Source organism: Urocitellus parryii, chromosome 15 (genome assembly GCF_045843805.1).
Source record: "Urocitellus parryii isolate mUroPar1 chromosome 15, mUroPar1.hap1, whole genome shotgun sequence".
In the NCBI taxonomy this organism is placed as follows: domain Eukaryota; kingdom Metazoa; phylum Chordata; class Mammalia; order Rodentia; family Sciuridae; genus Urocitellus; species Urocitellus parryii.
The window spans coordinates 16165347-16186166 of NC_135545.1; the positions used below are offsets into that span (position 1 = coordinate 16165347).

The window sequence follows — 20820 nt, forward strand, 5'->3', positions numbered from 1 at the left end:
AGAAAAATGAGACATTATACAGTATAACACATTAAAATAAACAGATTTGTAGTATGCTGTCATTTTAATTTTAATAAAATAGATAATTTCATATTACATAGAGAGCAAGTCCATCCACTCATTGTTGATAAAATTTTAGAAATATTTTCTATAAAAAGTTTAGTATTTGATTGGGAATTAGTCCATTATAACATAACTTCTACAGGTACAGAGTTCCCATCCTCACTCCCATTCTTATTAACTTTGAGAAATTTAAAAAATACAGAAAAGTACAAAAAATAAGACAAGATATCCATATACCACAATCCAGAATTAGCCAGTATCTTCATATATTTACTTGCAGTCTTCAAGAGAAATGGATGTTTTATATAAAAAGCTGAAGCCCCCTCCCCACCCTACCTCCCATACTTATTCCCTACCCCTCTCACTCTTCACAGGCTACCACTATCAAGTTTGGCCTGTATTTTTCCATTTCAAAAATGTTAACATACACATATGTATTCATTACCAATATAAAGTACTAAATTTCATGTAAGTTTTTATTCAAATTTACAGTGTCACTATATGTATCATCCTGCAACTTCTTTTTCCCCCTCAATGCAATTTTTTTTAGATCCTTCTGTTAATAACATGTGGATCTCATAGTTGCATTTTGCAGATGTATAGTGTCACATCATAAGAACTTCTTTTTGTTCCTGATGAACAATTAAGTTGTTTCCAATATTTGGCTACAAATCAAGCCACAGTAGATTTCCTGGTATCTCCTGAGCATATACACTCACAAGTAAAACTGCTAAATATTTTTAAATTTGTTAAGAAGAAGGAAAGTTTCCCTACTCCAAAGGTCACAGCCACTTTAGTGCATGGCTTTTGTATCTTTCAGCCTTCAATTCCCATGAATTTTGCTTTTGTGTTCATGGTCTGTTTTCTTTCCTCTTCAGAGAACAAATTACCTCCAAATAATTTTTTAAAATAGTCCCATATTTTCTCATCTGATGGATTTCTTTAATATTGCAAATTCTACTAAATGCATAGGTCTCTTTCTGGAATCTCTTTCCCTCTGCTAAAGCAATACCAGAGTTTTATTACTTATAGATGATCATACCATCTGTTGTCTCTTCCTAACACAACTTATTACACAATTGTGAAGAACTTCACATCTATATTGATGGAGTAACAGGCCTGTTTTCTGTTTCAATTTTAATGGAAATGTCTATTGTTTTAGCTTTACCTTTACCATTGACTGTGGAGTATTTTTTTATTGGCAGTCTGTTTATCATACAAATGTCTTCCTCTTCAATATGAATTTTCAGTGTCCTCAAAGTTGTTCCCTTCATTTGTGATACACTGCCTCAGAATGACTTTATGATATATAAATTTTTGATGCATTCCCATCTTGAAGATATTCATAGGATTTTTAATGAGTATGAATTTTCTGATGTCTAATATGGTGTGATTTCTGGCTGAAAGCTTTCCCACATTCACTGCATTGGTAAGGTTTCTTACCTGTATGTATTCTCAAATGCAGAGCTAGGGTTGAGAATTGAGAGAAAGCTTTTCCACATTCATTACATCCGTAAGGTTTCTCACCTGTATGGCTTCTTACATGTACAGTGAGAGATGAACTCTGAGAGAAGGCTTTTCCACATACATTGCATTCATAAGGTTTATCACCTGAATGAATTCTCACATGCACAATAAGTGATGTTCGTTGAGAGAAGGCTTTTCCACATTCATTACATTCATAGGGTTTCTCTCCAGTGTGAATGTTTTGATGCTTTATGAGGTACTTCTTCTGGCCAAAAGCTGTTCCACACTCATTACATTTAAAGGGTTTCTCTCCAATATGAATTTTCTCATGCTCAGTAAGATTTGATTTCCCACTAAAGGTTTTCCCACACTCCTTACATATAAAGGGCTTCTCTCCTGTGTGAGTTCTCTGGTGTCTGATAAGGTTGGACTTCTGAATGAAAGCTTTCCCACAATCTTTGCACTCAAAAGGTTTCTCTCCAGTGTGGATTTTCTGATGGGTAAGGAGGTTTTCTTTCTGGCTGAAGGATTTTCCACAATCATTACACTCAAAAAGCTTCTCTCCAGTATGAGTATTCTGATGTTTAATGACATACTGCTTTTGGCTAAAGGCCTTCCCACATTCATTACATTCAAAAGGTTTCTCTCTATTATGAAAAAGCTCATGCTCAGTAAGATTGGATTTGTGGCTGAAGACTTTCCCACATACCTTACAGGCAAAGGGGCTTTCCCCACTATAAATTCTCTGCTGACTGAGGTGTGACATCTGAATGGAAGCTTTCCCACATTCACAAGGTTTCTCTCCAGTATGAATTTCTTGATACACGAGGATTTACTTTTGACTGAAGATATTTCCACATTTCTTACATTTAGAAGGCTTCTCTGTATGACCTCTCAAATGCAGAAGAATGGATAAGATTTGTGAGAAAACTTTATCATCTAGCTAAAGGCTTTTCAATACTCTTTAGAAGCACAAGGTTTCCCTTCAGCATGACTTCTATGTTCAAAGAAATGTGATATGTGGGTAAAAGTTTTCCCACATTCAGTAAACTCATAAGGTTTTCCTCCAGTATGAATGCTCTGCTATCAGATACTATATCACACTGTTTATACTGAAGGCATTTCACACTGCTTTACACTTATAGGGGGATATTACCATAAGAAATAAGCAGTGGTAGAGAACATCCAGCTAGTAAAATTGGAGACTCAACTACATACCTTCCCTCATAGTTAAGTCTAAACGGTTTCAACCTAAAACTTCAAAAATGTTTCCTTAAAGAAATGAGGTTGAGCAAACAAAGGATTTTTCCAATTTTCTTATATCCACATCCTTTTTTCCTCAGTCTGTAGTTTGATGAACACAACTTGCCTCCCAAGTCTTGTTGCTTCTCTATCTGTTCATCATCTTCTCAGGCTTTTTCTAAAATGGAGTAAAGAATGATAATTTAGAGGAGTTAATAATATATAAAATGCTATAAAAATAATATATAAAATAAATATATAAATAAATATATTAAAAATAATATATAAAATCATAGGTGGTGCATGGTGAGCATTCATAAATATTACCTTTACGTTACCATCACTATTATTTGTGAACGTTCCCATTACCAGCAATAAAATATTAAATTGTGCTTTTTGCTGGTAGGCCATCTCCCAGAAGGAAGAAATCCATATGAACAACGTCTCTAATTAAATTTTCAGAAGAGAACCATTAGAGGGGGCATGTGAGTAAAAGCCAAACTTGTGGGTTCACAAAGCTTAGACCACTCTTGAAAAAACACTGCCATTCCCAAATTCAGCAAAAAGCCTAACAATGAGGAACTGCCAAACAGATAAAAAGATGACCATATAAAAATGAGAAAGTTGTGGTTACTTGACTAGCTCAGTCCACATACCATAAGACTTAAATGAGATGTTTAAGAAAGGGAAAAGATCACACAACTGGTCCCTACCAAAACCAGATTAAAATAACAAGGAACATGGCGATGGGGTTGTGGCTAATCGGCAGAGCACTTGCCTCACACGTTTGAGGTACTGGGTTCGATCCTTAGCACCATATAAAAATAAATATAAAGAATAAAGGTATTGTGTCCAACTACAACTAAAAACAATTGTATTAAAAAGAAAAATAACAAGGAACAATGGTACAAACTCGTAAGAAAAAGTATATGTAGGAGACATAGGACACAACAGCCATAATTTTTCAACAATGAAAGATTTTTCAACGCACAACAAAATGTCATCTGTGGGGGACTGGGGATATAACTTGGCTGGTAGAGAGCTTGCCTGATGTACACAAGGGCCTGAGTTCAATCCCCAGCACCACAAAAAAAAAAAAAAAAATGTTACTTGAGGAAGCTCATATAATATAAAGATCCTGTATAAGAGGATGACAATGTTAATCAAAAGCTGATTTTTATTACAAAATATCAAAGAAACTCAGTGTGGGAGACCAACCTTACATGTGACTGGGACATACCCCCCAGCTGGGTGCTGAGGCGCTCAGTCCCAGAAATGTGGCAGAGCTTTCCCCACCCTTCTTGGGTTCAAGTGTCAGTGTCTCATGTGTCTTGCTACAGCCCCATGGGTGAAGCTATGCTCACCTGTTCCTTTGTAATATAACCCCTTGCCCTGTTTAGGGTAGAATCTTCCATGGAAGTGCCTCGTGTGTGTCCCCTTCTTACTGTGCCCTTAGCCTACCCAGGTATCAGTCAACCTACTGACAGTGGACATAATGAAGATAGACTCAGCCCCCTGAAAACTGACCCCTTGACTCATTTGAATAGCTTCTTCTCAATAAAAGGGGTCAGCGTGTACTCTCGCTCTTTCTACGGACCCTTAAGGTCAGAGGAGCCATCACAGCGACCCCAAAGAAAAAGATATTTGTGTCTCTTGTGTGGTTATTTCATGCAGCCCAATTAGCCCAGTTTAACTGGAGTGACTCCTGAGCCTTTTAGTCATGAGAACAGAAACCCAGCAAATCAGGAAATGAAGAGACACAAATATCTCATAAAAAGGAATAAAGGATAGTAGCCAAATAAAAGAAAGTATGATTGCCAGCAATTTGGGAGGCTTAGGAGAGAGAAAATTGAGGCACAATTTCAAGACCAGCCTTGGCAACTTAGGAAGACCCTCAACAACTTAGTGAAACCTGTCTGAAAATAATAAATAAAAGGACTGAAGATATATAGCTTAATGGTAGTACATCCTTGAATTTAAATTCCTGTACTACCACGGGGGTGGGGGGTGGATAGTATGACATTTGGACTTGTAGTCATCCAGTCAAAACAGACAAGGACTAACCTCTTCATATCAAGTTGACTAATTCTTTGTAGAAATTTAATCAAATAAGCTGCATCCTCAAGGGCACCCAGTAAATCAATACTCTTTTTTACCCCTGGTACTGGGGTTGAACTCCACGGCCTTGCGCATGCTAGGCAAACATCCTACTATCAAGCCTTAATGAGATAACGTGCAGAGCCACTATGTTGAAACCACTAGGGTTAAACCTATATGTAATATGGCAAGACTTTCAGCACCACATTACATATAGATTTGACATTCAGCAGCGGAAGTCAAAACAATGTTGGCACTAAGGTATGCATACATACCTATGAGCAAGATATTAGAGGATCTTTCTCTGAAGAAACCAAAAGGCCCATGATAAACATTAAACTAACCCAGAAACAAAAGCACTTATGATACCCTTTTAGTGAATCACTGGTAAATATGACTGCCATAAGTATTTCACACACATTTGAATAACCCTGCCAAAACATAAGAAAACATAAAAAAAGAAAAGAAAAAAACAGCTTGGAGGAAATACAAGCAAGACACAACAACGAAACACAAATACCAATCACGGAGAGTTATAGGAAGATATTTCACTAATGAAACAATAACAAGGTTTTGTGAGAAATAAGCATTAAGAAAAAGTTCCCTTGTGGGGCTGCGGTTGTAGCTCAGTTGTCGACTGCTTGCCTAACAAGTGTGAGGCACTTGGTTTGATCCTCAGCACCACATAAAAATAATTAAATAGCCATGTGCAGTGGCTCATGCCTGTAATTCCAGCAGCTTGGGAGGCTGAGGCAGAAGGATTTTGAGTTCAAAGCCAGCCTCAGCAACAGTGAGGCACTTAACAACCCAGTGAGACCCTGTCTCTAAATAAAACATAAAAAAAGGACTGAAGATGTTGCTCAGTGGTTAGTACCCTGGGTTTAATACCCAGTACCAAAAAAAAAGAAAGAAAGAAAGAAAGAAAGAAAGAAAGAAAGAAAGAAAGAAAGAAAGAAAGAAATTAAGAAAGGGAGAAACAAGGATGAGGTAGACTAGGTAGAGACTGTGTTACCATTTACCAAGAACAGGGTCTCCTTACTCCAAAAGAATTGCATGACCTCCCTCTAACACTTTCAGCCATGGTTAGGTAGGTATAGGTACCTTGTTTGTCAAACATCATCACAAGTAGCAAGTAGTAAAAGCTTTAAGGTCAAATTCAGAGGGTAACCAAGGAGATAATATCTTAGTAAAAATCGTCTCAAAAAAAAAAAATGAAAAAACTGTTTAGAAGAACTATTCAAAGAACAAAAAAAATCTCCTCAAACTTTTCTTCTTTCTTTTTTTTAACGGTGCTGGGGATTGAACCCATGGCCTTGTGCAGGCCAGGCAAACACTCTATCGACTGAGCTATGTCCCCAGTCCAAATTTTAATTTCTTTAGGATGAAAACTCAAAATCCTTTCTTAAAGCTTTCTGAAATATAAAATATATTATAGTCACCATACTGTGCAAAAGCACACCAGAGCATCTTATGCCTATAAATTTATTCAAAACTGGATTTTATACAATAGTACAAAATAAATTTTTTTTATATAGTTTCAAATCCTACATTGGCCGACGACAATCTCAGAAAAGGAAAAAACAAAACAAAACAAAAAAAAACCCTTGTCAAGCATGGTTATAGTACCAAAGAATATTCATCACTACTTGAAAAGGCTATTAAAATACTTCTCCCCTTTCTAACTATATAGAAAAATGAGGGCTATGTAAAGCCTGATTTTGTGGGCATATTTCTATCAGAACATTTCACAACAGTTAATATGGAGAATCCACCATCTTGTATTAAACCAGACAAAGATATTTACAAATATGTAAAACAATTCCCTTTTCTTACTACATTTTTTTGTTTTGGAAAATTACTATTTATTTATTTGTTTGTTAATGTTGTGCTGAGAACCGAACTCAGCGACTCACACATGCAAGGCAAGCGCTCTTACCACTGAGCTACAACCCCAGCCCGGAAAATTACTGTTTTAATTAGGAAATGTTTAGTTTACCTATAATCATTTTATTTTTTTAAAATATTTTTTTAATTGTAGGTGTACACAATACGTTTATTTTATTTGTTCATTGTTTTTAATGTGATGCTGGGAATTGAACCCCGTGCCTCATGAGTGCTAGGCAAGCACTCTACCACTGAGCCACAACTCCAGCCCATTTTTTTTAAAGTAAATTAAATTTTTTTAAAGTAAAGTATCTCAATTGTATTTTTTTATACTTTTTAGTTGTAGGTGGACATAATGCCTTTATTTACTTATATTTATGTGGTGCTGAGGATTGAACTTACTGCCTCACATGTCCTAAGCAAGTGCTCTACCACTGAGCCCCTCAATTGTATTTTTTTAAGATAAATATCACCATATAAACCAAATATTTTAGAGGTACTCAATTTTTAAAAAATATAAGTGATTGCTAATGGATATAGCATTTTTGTGGTGATGAAAACACTGTAGAATCAGATAGCTTTTTGTATCCTTACTATGTGCATGGCACAAGTATAGGCTCTAGAGAAACTATACTGATTAAAACTGAAAAACCTTCTGCCCTCAAGTTTACGTTCCAGTGGAAAAGAAATGATTTGCTAACAAGTTACTAAATGCTATGGAAAACAGTTAAGGAAGGAGTCGAGTTTCAATCTTATGTAAGGTTATATCTGAGAAAGCAAAAAGTCCCTCAAGACCTGAAAGAGATTTATTGATTGACTGATTATTTACTTTAGTGCTGGAGATTGAACCAGGGCCTTATGTATGTGAGGCAAGCTCTCTACCAACTGAGCTATATCCCAAGCCTCAAGATATGGACAGCCAGAAGAAATAAATTCTCAGCTTTCATAGGCCCTAAAGAAGATCAAGAGTGGTAAATATATAAATAGTAAGTCACAATTTTCCATATCTCGTTCTTCATATCCTTCTTAGCCTAATCTCTCCTATCTTTTAACCTTTGTAGAATCCTCCTGGAAGGAATTCCAAGAACATTACTCTTAAATGACCTAATTTTATCTTTTAAAATCCTTTCTCTCAACTACTAATAACAATCATATTCACTTTTCTAAAATACATACATACTGCCCTGCCCACCCCCACTCCACCTTACCCCCACCCCAGCGCTAAGAATCAAGCCAGGGGGCTGGGATGTAGCTCAGTGGTAGAGTGCTCATCTAGCATGTGCAAGGCCCTGGGTTCGATCCTCAGCACCACATAAAAATAAATAAATAAAGGCATTGTGTCCAACTATACCTAACAAATTGTTGGGGACCACAAAACAAGTCAAGATGGCGTCTGGCAGTTTGCCAGGAGGAGTGGTTTGTGAGGCAACGCCACAAAGCCATTAAGATGGTGGGGATTCCTTATTGGCTGACTGCTGTATCTAGATGATGCTAACTGAGTCAAACTGTGTGTAATCAGTTAGGTATATATACCGCTGTTGTTCCGTAATAAAGCAGTTCCCGCTTCAACCTTCAAGTTGCTTGTCACTTCCCAGTTATTTTGCCCAGCCGGACTGCGGCAACAAATAAATAAATAAATAAAAAGAATCAAGCCAGGACCTTGACCATATCAGGCAAGTACTCCACCACATACATACATCCCCAGCAGACGAAATTTTTTTTAAATACAAATTTATATATTGCAAAGTCCTTTAACATCCTAACTATAATTTTAAAGGCTAGATAGTATCAATGGCTTTGCTCTTTTTCTTTTGGCACATCTGACAGTATACATTTTAAAAATACTAATATCAGGGGAAAATGATGGTGAGGGGTAACCATTTAAAAAGGCAACAACCAAATCTCTTAACTAACCCTGAAATTAAAAAAAAAACAAAAAACCCAAAAACCTATAAAAGATATTTTGGAGACAACTGAGAAACTTGAACTAGATAATCTATAATATCAGAGCATTATGGTTAGTCTTTTAAGGTGTGGCAATGGTATTTTGGTTATATGGGAGATTTCATTATTTTTAGAAAAGATATAGTTAATTTTTTAGGAGTGAAGTGTCAGGACATTTTGGTACACAAAACAGATATAGACACACATAAAAAACAACAAAACATTAATTATTCAATGCATGGTGGGTATATAAGATTACTGCAATACTCTTAAATTAAAACTGTCCATTTAAAAAAATAATAATTAATTAAGAAGCACTCTTCCACAACAATAATTCATAGATTAAGAGCACCACATGTGTACTCAAAACTGCCAACAGGAAAAATAAAACACAAGCATTCTCTTCAACAGTTTAGATATCCAAATATAAATAAAATTTACTGAAGACTTTTAAATTTCTCTAGAAAACACCAAATAGGATGGACAATCAATGGGCTGATCAAAAAAAGATGAAATTAGTAGGAACATTTTAATGACAACTTAATTCAAGTTTAGGGATGGTACAGCGCTGGCCAGCACATGTGATCCTCAACACCACTTAAAAATAAATGAATAAAATAAAGGTACCATGTCCATTTGTAACTAAAAGCATATTTTTTTAAAGTTTAAATTTTTATTTGGGGGGCTGGGGATGTGGCTCAAGCGGTAGCACGCTTGCCTGGCATGTGCGGGGCGCTGGGTTCAATCCTCAGCACCACATAAAAATAAAAAAATAAAGATGTTGTGTCCACCGAAAACTAAAAAATAAATATTAAAAAATTAAAAAAAAAAATTTTATTTGGGGGGAGGGTGTAACTGGGGATTTAATTCAGGGGCATTCCACCACTGACATCCCCAGCCCTATTTTGTATTTTATTTACAGACAGGGTCTCATTGAGTTGCTTAGCGCCTCACCATTGCTGAGGCTGGCTTTGAACTCACAATCCTCCTGTCTCAGCCTTCTTGAGCTGCTGGGATTACAGTGTGCGCCACAAAAAAGTTTAAATGATAAGCAGTACCTGCATAAGTAGAAAATTTCATAATCAAAGGTCAAGATTCAAAGAATTTTACAGAGAAAGAAATGTTCATATTCATAATCATATGGTCTATGTTCTCTTGAGTACAGTGAAGTATACCTTTTTAAAGGCCTCAATGATCATAAGAAATAATCCAGACATAATATGAAACTGGTCTGAGATGATCTCTGGATCTGAAAATAATGGAATAAAATTTCTAATTTGGGTAGAGTATTAATCTTCCCTTATCCTCAAGGAATACATTTCCAGACTTCCAGTGCATGCTTGAAGCCACGAATAGAACCAAAATCTATAATATGTTGTGTTTTTCCTTTAATTTACAAAATTATTCACAGTGAGAGTAACAACAAAAATAAAAAAATTATAACAATATACTATATTCAAAGTTATATAAATATAAACTCTCCCTCTCATTCTCTACTGTCACAGGCTGAACTGTGTATACAGCATGGACACACTGAATAAACAGAGATTCACATTCCAGGACAACGTGAGACTTCACCCAATTACTTAGAATGGCAATTGTCTTAAGAACTGCTTATTTCTGGAATTTTTCATTAACATTTTCAGAACACTATGGGTATCTGAAATCATGGTAAACAAAAATTAAGGATTTCACTGATACTATGAGAATAAAATCTGATACTTGTCTATCCAATTAACAGGTAAGATGATGGCAGGCAAGACAAAAAGCTGTAAGTATCCAAAAATAATTTGTAAAGGGTCGGAAGAAAGGAACAAGCCAGGATTCTGGAAGCCACCTCCATAAGAGGATGATTTATGATAAAGAAAGACAAAAGTAGGGGCTGGGGTTGTGACTCAGCGGTAGAGCGTTCGCCTACATGTGCAAAGCCCTGGGTTCGATCCTCAGCACCACAAAAAAAAAAAGGTATTCTGTCCAACTATAACTAAAAAATAAATATTAAAAAAAAAGGAAAAAATGAGACAACTGTGATAAGCAACATCACAGGTACCAAAGCACCAATCAAATAGAAGTAACAGCATTCCAAGAGGGGTGATTCCAAAATAATAAACAGACTACTTTGATCATTGACATTTTCTTAGTACCTCATACCTATTAGTAACTAATACCTATTAATCAATACTTGTTAAATACATAAATTTATCATGTTGGTAGAAATATACATTGGTTACTTCTCTTGAGAACAATGTGCATATTTCAATCAAACCTAACTTTTACTAAATTTTTACTTTTACTACATTTTACTTACATTTTTTACTTACTCTTTAGTAAAAGAGATGCAGTTTTGTCTGCATATCTCTGTAAATCAATATAAATAAGCATGCATTCTGGTATCTTCAATAGCATAAGTCTGAAAATAGCCTACACAGCCATTAATAAGAGACAGGTTAAATACATTATGTATTGATGAAGAATTCTTTTTTTTTTTTTTTAAAGAGAGTGAGAGAGGAGAGAGAGAGAGAGAGAGAGAATTTTTAATATTTATTTTTTAGTTTTCGGCGGACACAACTCTTTGTTGGTATGTGGTGCTGAGGATCGAACCCGGGCCGCACGCATGCCAGGCGAGCACGCTACCGCTTGAGCCACATCCCCAGCCCCTTGATGAAGAATTCTAAGGAAAAAAATACTGCACACAATAAAATATGTAACACCACTTATATGAAAAGGAAAAATGAGAGTTTATGTGTATGTTTGTGGCAGAGATATATAACATATGCTGGGTTTTCAGACTCCCTCAAAGAGGAATATGTGTGTCTCTTTGAAAAGAAACACCACAGGAGGACTAAGAGAGAAGCAAGAGGGAATTTTGTGGGTTTTTTTTTTTTTTTTTGCTTTGTACCTTGACTTTCGAAAATGTTTACACCTATGTCAAAAGACAACAGAAAAAAGCCCAAATGATTTAATCAAAGTTTTACTGGCCCTGAAAGTATTCATCAATAAAGATGGGAGGGGGATTTTCACAAAGCAAATACTCAGATACCCACATGCACACGCGCATACGCACAAACACACACACACAGTAGTAGACAAGCACCAATAATTTCTAAGTTGGCAACATATGAAAGAGGTATATGGAAGTGAAGAGAGAAAAGTGGAGAAGTGTACTGATCTATGACAAGGGAGATGCTTAAAAGACAACATGAAGTAAGACTACAGATATAAAATATAATTCTGAAGCACTTAATAACTGAAAGAATGAGACAAGGAATAAAAAGGAACATGAACACTAGATGATATGCAAAGACATATGACCTATAAAGGACACACATACAGAGTTATGAAACTGGATATGACACTGAAGGAAAACAACCAAAACAGAGGCAGTAAAAATGAAGTATTAAGGCTGGGGATGTGGCTCAAGCGGTAGCGCGCTTGTCTGGCATGTGTGCGGCCCGGGTTCGATCCTCAGCACCACATACCAACAAAGATGTTGTGTCTGCCGAGAACTAAAAAATAAAAAATATTAAAAAAAAAAAAAGAAGAAGTATTAAGTGTTGACAACAGAACAAAGACGAGAGAGAGGGGATGTGGCCCTGAGGCAGGAGGATCATGAGTTCAAAGCCAGCCTCAGCAACAGGAAGGCACTAAGCAACTCAGCTGAGACCCTGTCTCTAAATAAAATACAAAAAAAAAAAAAAAAACAGCTAGGGATGTGGCTCAGTGGTTGAGTGCCCCTGAATTCAAAACCCAGTACCCACCCCCCAACAACAACAAAAAAAACTTACGACTGAAAACATCCCTCAGGAACCTACAGAATAAGAAAATGTCTTCAAAAGCACTTCAGCCTGTCATTCCCTCACCTGACAAGACTTCTTTTCCACTTTTTCCCCACCATCCAGTGGATCTTCTTGCTTCAGTGGAGGATCATATAGTTTGGTTTCTTTATCACCTGCTTTCAAAGGAAATCACAGGATTAGAATGTTAATGATGAGGCCAAAGCACCATCCTAGAACTCAGGAGAAGCCCTGGGGATTCAGGGTCTATAGCCTTCTGAAGGATGAGGAAAATGTAGTTTGCAGAGATACACAGGGAAGCAGCCCTGTGAAACAGAACAAAGTAATGACTTTTTGCCTTGGTCGACTAGAGAACACAAGTATGTGCATAGGAAATAAACATTTTGAATCCTAATCTCAAAGTCATACTAAGTCATTTGAAGTCTCCACACATACAGAAAGGAAGAATTAGCTTTCAGAATTTTAGTCACATAGGAAAACTGTTCATTTATTCGAATGACTGACTGCTATTGTTTTCTAGCACCACATTCCAACCCAGGTTCCTGAATAGATTTTCACTATGGCCCTTATTCCTGCATGAATTCAATACTCATTATCTTTGTCTACTGAAACTAAGCCACATGAGTACAATGTGTAAGCAGTTGTTCTAATAGTATTCAGGAATCAAAAGTCAATAGTTTTCCTGGAGTTTTAATATTTACTTCTTCATACTGTATCAGAAATGTTCTACAAATGTTTATCCGTTTGTTCAAAAAACATTTTTTTCCTTTTACTTTCTTGGTATCAGGGATTGAACCCAGGGTGCTTAACCACTGTATCACATCCCCAGGCCCGCCCCCCCGTTTTTTTTTTTTTTAAAGAAACAGTGAGAGAGAGAGTGAGAGAGAGAGAGTGTGTGTGTGTGTGAGAGAGAGAGAGAGAGAGAGAGAGAGAGAGAGAGAGAGAATTTTTTAATATTTATTTTTTACTTCTCGGCGGACACAACATCTTTGTCTGTATGTGGTGCTGAGGATCGAACCCAGGCCGCACGCATGCCAGGCGAGCGCGCTACCGCTTGAGCCACATCCCCAGCCCCCCTTTTTGTTTTTTAAACTCTAGATGGATTATATATAAAATCCATATAAACTACAGCACTATTAAGAATCTGAAAACAGGGCTTGGATTGTGGCTCAGTGGTAGAGCGCTTGCCTAGCACGTGTGAGGCCCTGGGTTCACACCATATAAAAATAAAATACAGACATTGTGTCCAACTACAACTAAAAAAAGAAAGAAAAGGAAAAAGAATAAAAAAGAAAATCTGAAAACAGGTGAAACTTAGAATGGGAAAAGATGACTATGATTAGTAATGAAAAGGCAGATAAATCTACAAAAACTTCCTGATTTTGCAGTTTAAAAATGAAAATCTCTGTGAAGAAATGAAAAATATACAAAAAAACTTATCAAAACACAAAATGAAAAACTTAGGTGGAAAAACCTTCAAACTTATTTCACATAGGGCTACTTTATGTATACACAGTTTCTAGAAGACATTCCTTAAAAAAGTTGGGGAGGGGCTGGGGTTGTGGCTCAGTGGTAGAGCACTCGCCTAGCCATGTGCAAGGCCCTGGGTTCCATCCTCAGCACCACATAAAAGTAAATAAATAAAATAAAGGTATTGTGTCAACTTACACCTAAAGAAAAATATTTTTTAAAAAAATTGGGGGAAAGGGTACGAACAGACAATTATGAAAAGATACCCAACACCTCACTTGTAATAAAGCAATATAAATTAAATCTCATTTATGTCTTTGGCAAAATATCAAATATTCAACACTAAAGTCTGACGCTGAGGTTCCAGGGGGAAAGACGCTAATGCACACTGTTGGTGGGGATATAAATACTTACCACCGGGCAATTCCTCTTGAAGAAATCAAGAGAGAGTCCTGCCTAAATACAAAATGACACATATTACTCATTACTTCATTGTTAGTAAGAGGAAAAGATCAGAAAGCCAAATGTTCAACAGGGGATTAACTGAATCAACTGTTACAACCACACTATGATACCTTACTCACACCATAGTTAAGAAGGGGAAGGAGATAATAAGAAAGAACATCTTGCCCCAGATGGTGGCCCACACCAGTAATTTCAGCTACTGAGAAGGCTGAGGCAAGAGAACTGCAAGTTTGAGACCATCCCGGGCAACTTAGGGAGACACCTGTCCCAAAATTAAAAAATAAAATAAAAAGGGGGTAGGAATATAACTCAGTGGTAGAGTACCCGTCTTCAATCTCCAGTACTAAGGGGGTTGGGAAGGGGGATGGACATCTTCAGGGTATAATTATTTTTTATTTTTAGTTGTAGATGGACACAACACATTTATTTATTTATTTATTTGGTGCTGAGAATTGAACCCAGTGCCTCACATGTGCAGGCAAGTACTCTACCACCAAGCCACAACCTAGCCCCAGAACTTTTAAGTGGAAAAAGTGAGGTATAAAGAGGTGACGATGGTATGCTACCCTATATGTAAAGAGAGTGGGGAATCGGAGAGAGGAATAAATGTGACCAAACAACAACAACAACAAAAAATCCACTTGAAGGGTAAACAAGAAACAAACAACAAAAAAGTCAATAAACTATACTTACATGAGACAAAGAAGAATGTGATTAGAAGAGCAGAATATTTCTGTGAGATGTATTTTTGCTGAATCACAGAAATGTATTATTTTTTTAAGTAATCAAATTCTTTTAAAAAGCAGTCTCAACTTGAAAACAAATTGAAACAAATGAAGTTAACTGTATATTAATATAACTCCTCAGAGAAAGAATTGATTTCAAATGGCTTTAGAACAAAGAAGTTTTGAACTATATATCTCTAAGAGATACACTGACCAAAAAAAAAAAAAAAAGCCATAATGATTCAGTATGTTTATGGTTTACTACTGTCAGAATACTGTTATTTTGAAATCATTTTCTTCATTCTTCAGTAGTAGGTACTTATAACCTGCTTCAAATTTTAAATTTCAAAATACAATTAGGATCTAAGATAACAGAAAAAAATACTATGCCATTTAAGCTTAATTAGAAATATTAATATGGACTCATGATTTAAAATGGCCTTGAGCGGCTGGGGATGCAACTTAGTGATAGAACAACTGCTAAGCAGGCCCTGGCTTCCATCTCCAGCACCAAAAACAAACAAATAACAACCTTGAAACAACATTGCCTTGGTTCTTAAGGTTCTTACGCCATTCTCTAGAACTCCTTGGAGAAAGTGGTCAATTCCAGTCCAGGATACAATATAAACAAAGTAAACCTAGATTTCAATTACTTAAAGTTTTCAAGGATAAATGATGTCAATTCAAAATAAGACTAAAGCAGCAGCCACTGATTTCAACTGTGATGACACAAGCATAAAACACCCCCCCATACAAACCACTGGTGCTATTAGAACACACTAAATCTATACAATTTGAACCCATTAAGCCCTAGATTTCAATTCTGTAAATTTTTTTTTTTTAAACTGATCAGGTGCACTAGAATAGTTTGAAAATCACAACCTAGAGTTTATTTTTAAAGATACACTATAATCCCAGTGTCTGGGTCTGAGGCAGAAGGATCACAAGTTCAAGGACAGACTCAGCAATTTAGTGAGACACTGTCTCAAAGTAAAAAATAAAGATAAAAAGGCCTAAAAATCTCAGTAGTAAAGCACTCCAGAACCCAACCAAAAAAAAGGGCAGTAAAAGATATATCCTGGACTGTAAAGTCAAAAAATGCCATACACATCATTAAATACCTTAAATTTTTTTAAAACATATTTTCTATACATATATGAAATGCTCAAATCACTCATCTACTTCTTTTCTCAAAAGAAATCTAAAAACATAACATTTATTTCAAAGTGACCATAGGTGGTATAACTGTTACCCAATTGAAGTTTTTTTATATAAGTATCCTATATATAGAATGATAGGATATAATAGGTTAAAATCATGTTTAGGGCGGGTATAGCCACTGGTAGAGCACTACCTAGAATGTGTGAGGTCCTAGGTTCAATATCCAGCTCTGCAAATAATACTGCTTAAAAAAGAAAAACCCAGGAAAAATTTGAGGTAACAATCAAATAAATATAAAGACTAGAAAAAAATACTGTAAAATCACTTTACAAGCTCTACAGAAATTACTGACTCAGCCAAGGATCACTTACTGTTGCTAAAATCATCAGTTAAATGATTTATCAAAGTAAATCCCTAGACAAACATCTGATCATAAAGGGAAAAGTACAGTCAACAATGGTGGACCAGCCACAATAGTACACCTCTCCTGATACAATGCTATATGAAGTATTCAAGATCAACTCCTAGCCGGGTGCAGCGCATGCCTGTCATCCAGCGGTCTGGGAGAATGAGAAGGAGGACTGAAAGTTCAACACTAGACTCAGCAATGGCAGGAGGCACTTAGCAACTCGGCAAGACCCTGTCTTTAAAAACAAAATAGGGCTGGGGAAGTGGCTCAGTGGTTGAGTGCCCCCTGAGTTCAATCACGGGAGGGAGGGAGGGAAGAAGGGAAAGAGAGAAAGAGAGGAAGAGAGGAAGGAAGGAAGGAAGGAAGGAAGGAAGGAAGGAAGGAAGGAAGGAAGGAGGGAGGGAGGGAGGGAGGGAGGGAAGGAGGGATGGAGGGGAAGGAAAGGAAAGGGAAAGAAAAAGGGAAAAGAAAAAGGAAGAAGGAAAGGAAGAAGAAAGAAAGAGAGGGAGGGAAAAGAAAAGATCAGCTCCTGTGTATTATGGCCAAAAATGAACCACCATTAGAATTTTCTAAAAATACCAGATATTCAGGATTACAAACATGAAGGTAACACTTAGTGATAAAAGAAGTTTCATGAAGGAGGTAGATGAACTTCTAAAGATGAGCACTTGAACACAATTCTCATTTTTTCATTCTAACTAAGAGGAAATGCCCCAAAACAACAACAAAAAAGGTAAAAATTCTAAGATACAGAAGTTAGAAAATTGCATTTATATATCCCATTCTTTCAGAAATTTCTACCATAAACAGTGCAAATGGTTACACTATTTTTGAGAAAATTCCTATATTTTCCTGCAGACAACAAATAATAATAGCACTAGTGCTAGAAATGTAACTCAGTGGCAGAGTGCATGCCTTGTATGGGCAAAACCATAGTTTAACCCCCATAACCACATATGCGTGCGCACACACACACACAAAAAAAAAAATCAGTAAATACTATTATTAAATTAAATCTATTCTTAGAATTTATATATATATATATATATATATATATATATATATATATATATATAAACTTTTTGACTTGCAAAACCACTGTGAATCAGATTCTTCTGTCTCTATATTACCAGGTAAGAAACTGAGTCTTCCACTATTGTCATGTATGTAAGAAATCAATAAAAATTAAAAAAAATAAGTAAATATTTAAAAAAAGAAACTGAATCCTAAGGTCTAAGTACCTGCCAAAGTCACTGAGGTACAAAGTGGCAGAGGGAGGAGTTAACACAGGAAATCTGATGTCCTTTTTAAATTTTTTTAGTTGTAGATGAACACAATATCTCTATTTTTATAAAAATTTTTTAGTTGTAGATGGACAAAATACCTTTATTTTGCTTATTTATTTTTATGTGGTGCTAAGGATCAAACCCAGGGCCTCACGCTTGTGAGGCAAGTATTCTACCACTTATATCTGCACAACCCCAACCCTTTCTAGTTTTTCTTATGTGGTGCTGGGGATCAAACTCAGTGCCTTATGCATGCCAGGTAAGTGCTCTACCACTGAGCCACAACCCCAGCTCTCTGATGTCCTTCTTTAAAAAGCCCTTAGAATGTATTCTACATTACACAGTTTTATAAAAGAAGCAAAGAGGTACTGTTGCCTTCGCATTATTTATTACAGTACCCCTACACACAACACAAATAGAGCTTCTTAGGTTTTTTTTTTTTTTTTTTTTTTTTGGTATTGGGAATTGAACCCAGGGGAGCTTTACCACTGAGCTCCATCCCATCCATTCTATTTTTTATTTTTGAGATGGTCTCACTAAATTGCTGAGTCTAAATTGGTGAGGCTGGCCTTGAACTTGCAATCCTACTGCCTCAACATCCCAAATCACTGGGATGACAGCCATGTTAACACCACGCCCAGCTCTTTTTTAAAAATGGAAATTCAAAGATACCCTGTATTTTTACTGCAAATAAAGCACTCTACATTCTATACTTTTTCACTTAACTAATTTTGTAATTTCAGTGTAAATATAGAGAAAGCTTCCTCCCCATTGTTTTGTACAGCTGCATGTTTTGTTGTATAATCTCCTTCCTGGTAGTAGTTATTGTAAACATTGCCAAACTGTCCTTCATAGGCTGTACTCATGCCAATACCATTTTAATTTCTGAATGTTTCTTTCTTCCTCCCCGCCACTTTTTTTTTAAAATTGGTGTTATTTTTCCTTTTTTGAAGTCCTGGGGCTGGAACCCAGGGATTCAGGCAAGTGCTCTGCCACTGAGCCAAAAAACCAGCCTTGAAACTGTTTAAAGTGCTAGGGCTGAATCCCACCTCCCACACCTTCAGATTTTCAGTGGCCTATTGTTGCTTGTCTGTTTTTCCAAATGAAGTATAAAATCAGCTTAACGCAGTTGAACAAGCCTGTCAATCCTTTCGTTAGTATTACAGGACATTAATAAACTTACTGTGTGGTGCTGGGGACTGAATGCACATGCTAGGCATACACTCTTCCACGGGGCTAAGTCCCTAGGCCTCCACACTACTTTAGGTAAGGCAGTATTTCTATTTTGTTCACATCTTACGTAACTCCCCTTAGTAGCATTTTGAAGTTATTTTCTAATAATTTGAACATTTCTTATATTTTTTAGTGTTTTAATTTTTTGCTATTGTAAAATAGTCATTTTCTTCAATTATATCTCTATTCATTTGGAAATCTTAATTTGGTACCAAATTATTAACTCGTATCACACAAAGTTACACGAAAGACGATTGCGGATAAAGTCTATTAAAAACATCTTAAGGGATGAGATCTAGTCCCCTAAGAGCGCTAGCGCTAGCCTAGCGTGAACAGACCCTGGGTTTCATCACCAGCACCGCAAAAAGTAATAATAATAATTACCAGCCAGAAGTTGTTTTTCTTCATTATGGCACAAAATTTATACATCGTACGAGCATCTCAACTACTGAGTTTTCTTCAAAGAGGATAACTGTACTTTATCTACAACCTCTGACTTCCTATTGCTGAGCTTTTTGCCCACTTCTACCCAAAGTGAAATGATAGTCTAGGAATTTGCCTAGCAGCCCCATTAAAATACCTTAAAGATGAGGGGATTTGGAAATCTGAAGCCAGAACCCCGTCACAACGACAAAAAATTATTTTGAAATATTGTTTTTAAAATATTTAGTAAGCCAGGGTACTTTTCATCGAAAATAAATGTTTTATATAAAAATCGTTTTTAAATTATTCACTAACACCCCCCCAAACCTTCAAGTAAAATAGGTGTTCCAGGAAGATGGCAACGTTATCGTCATCAGCACTTTCGACACGGGAAGTTCGGCTTAGACGTTACACCTCAATGCTGGTCTCCACATGTACTCCTCAGGCGCAATCACACACAATTCCGCACCAATTCCACATTCACTCAACGATTCCAAACAACGGGACAAACTTTGCGGTCAAACTCAGGGTCACACACGCTCGAACCCTCCTCAGAGGGCCCCACCTCCGCTTACGCGTAGGCCAGAAGCTCTTAAACCCACTCCCCAATCCCGCGCCGCGGCCCTAAAGATTGGGAATCCTACCCTTCAACCTCCCCAGCCCGACCGACCCAAAACGCCCAGATCCCACCTCCTACTTACACGCCACGTGGACCAACAGACCGTCCTGACCCGCGGACAAAGACCAAAATGTCCACTCGGTGGCCCGCGCCTGCGCACTCCGAGAGAGAGTGAGCACTCCCAGAAGTCTTCGCGACTCCGCCCGGAGTATGCGCGAACCAGGCCCAGGCTGTGTGATTACCTTGTATTACCGCTTTTCCGGCCTTGGACTACATTTCCCTTAAGGCATTGCTGGTCGATTCTCTATCTTTCTGTCCCCACCCCCCACACAACCTTGACAGCGTCCTCCTGTGAATTTGGGGTTCTTGAGGTGAGTGGTCCTTTGTTGGATTCAGATTAACTCAAACCTGCTGGGATGTCTGGAGTGGAAACTCTCTCCTTAATGCCTCCACAGTGCAGTCTCAAAACGGGCCAAGCCAAGACTCAGAAGTGAGAAGACTCCATCTTGTCCATGGCTGGTCTGGCGCTGAACCACGT

The 20820-nt window shown here is 36.9% G+C and overlaps 1 protein-coding gene across 4 annotated transcripts; it reads right to left on the minus strand.

The window, feature by feature from the left end:
* Positions 1-64: 64 nt before the first annotated feature.
* Positions 65-20799, minus strand: LOC113175780 (uncharacterized). Of its 4 annotated transcripts, none has more exons than XM_077793064.1 (4): positions 20365-20799; positions 14376-14417; positions 12558-12646; positions 65-2950 (listed from the first exon to the last, which is right to left on the minus strand). In XM_077793064.1, exon 4 carries the CDS (start codon positions 2294-2296, stop codon positions 1418-1420), a length of 879 nt encoding a protein of 292 aa, XP_077649190.1. In that variant the 5' UTR covers positions 2297-2950; positions 12558-12646; positions 14376-14417; positions 20365-20799; the 3' UTR covers positions 65-1417. The 4 variants fall into 4 exon arrangements, with proteins under 4 accessions (XP_077649190.1, XP_077649189.1, XP_077649191.1 ...); XM_077793063.1 differs by having other exon boundaries at positions 12558-12649; XM_077793065.1 differs by lacking the exon at positions 14376-14417.
* Positions 20800-20820: the final 21 nt, after the last annotated feature.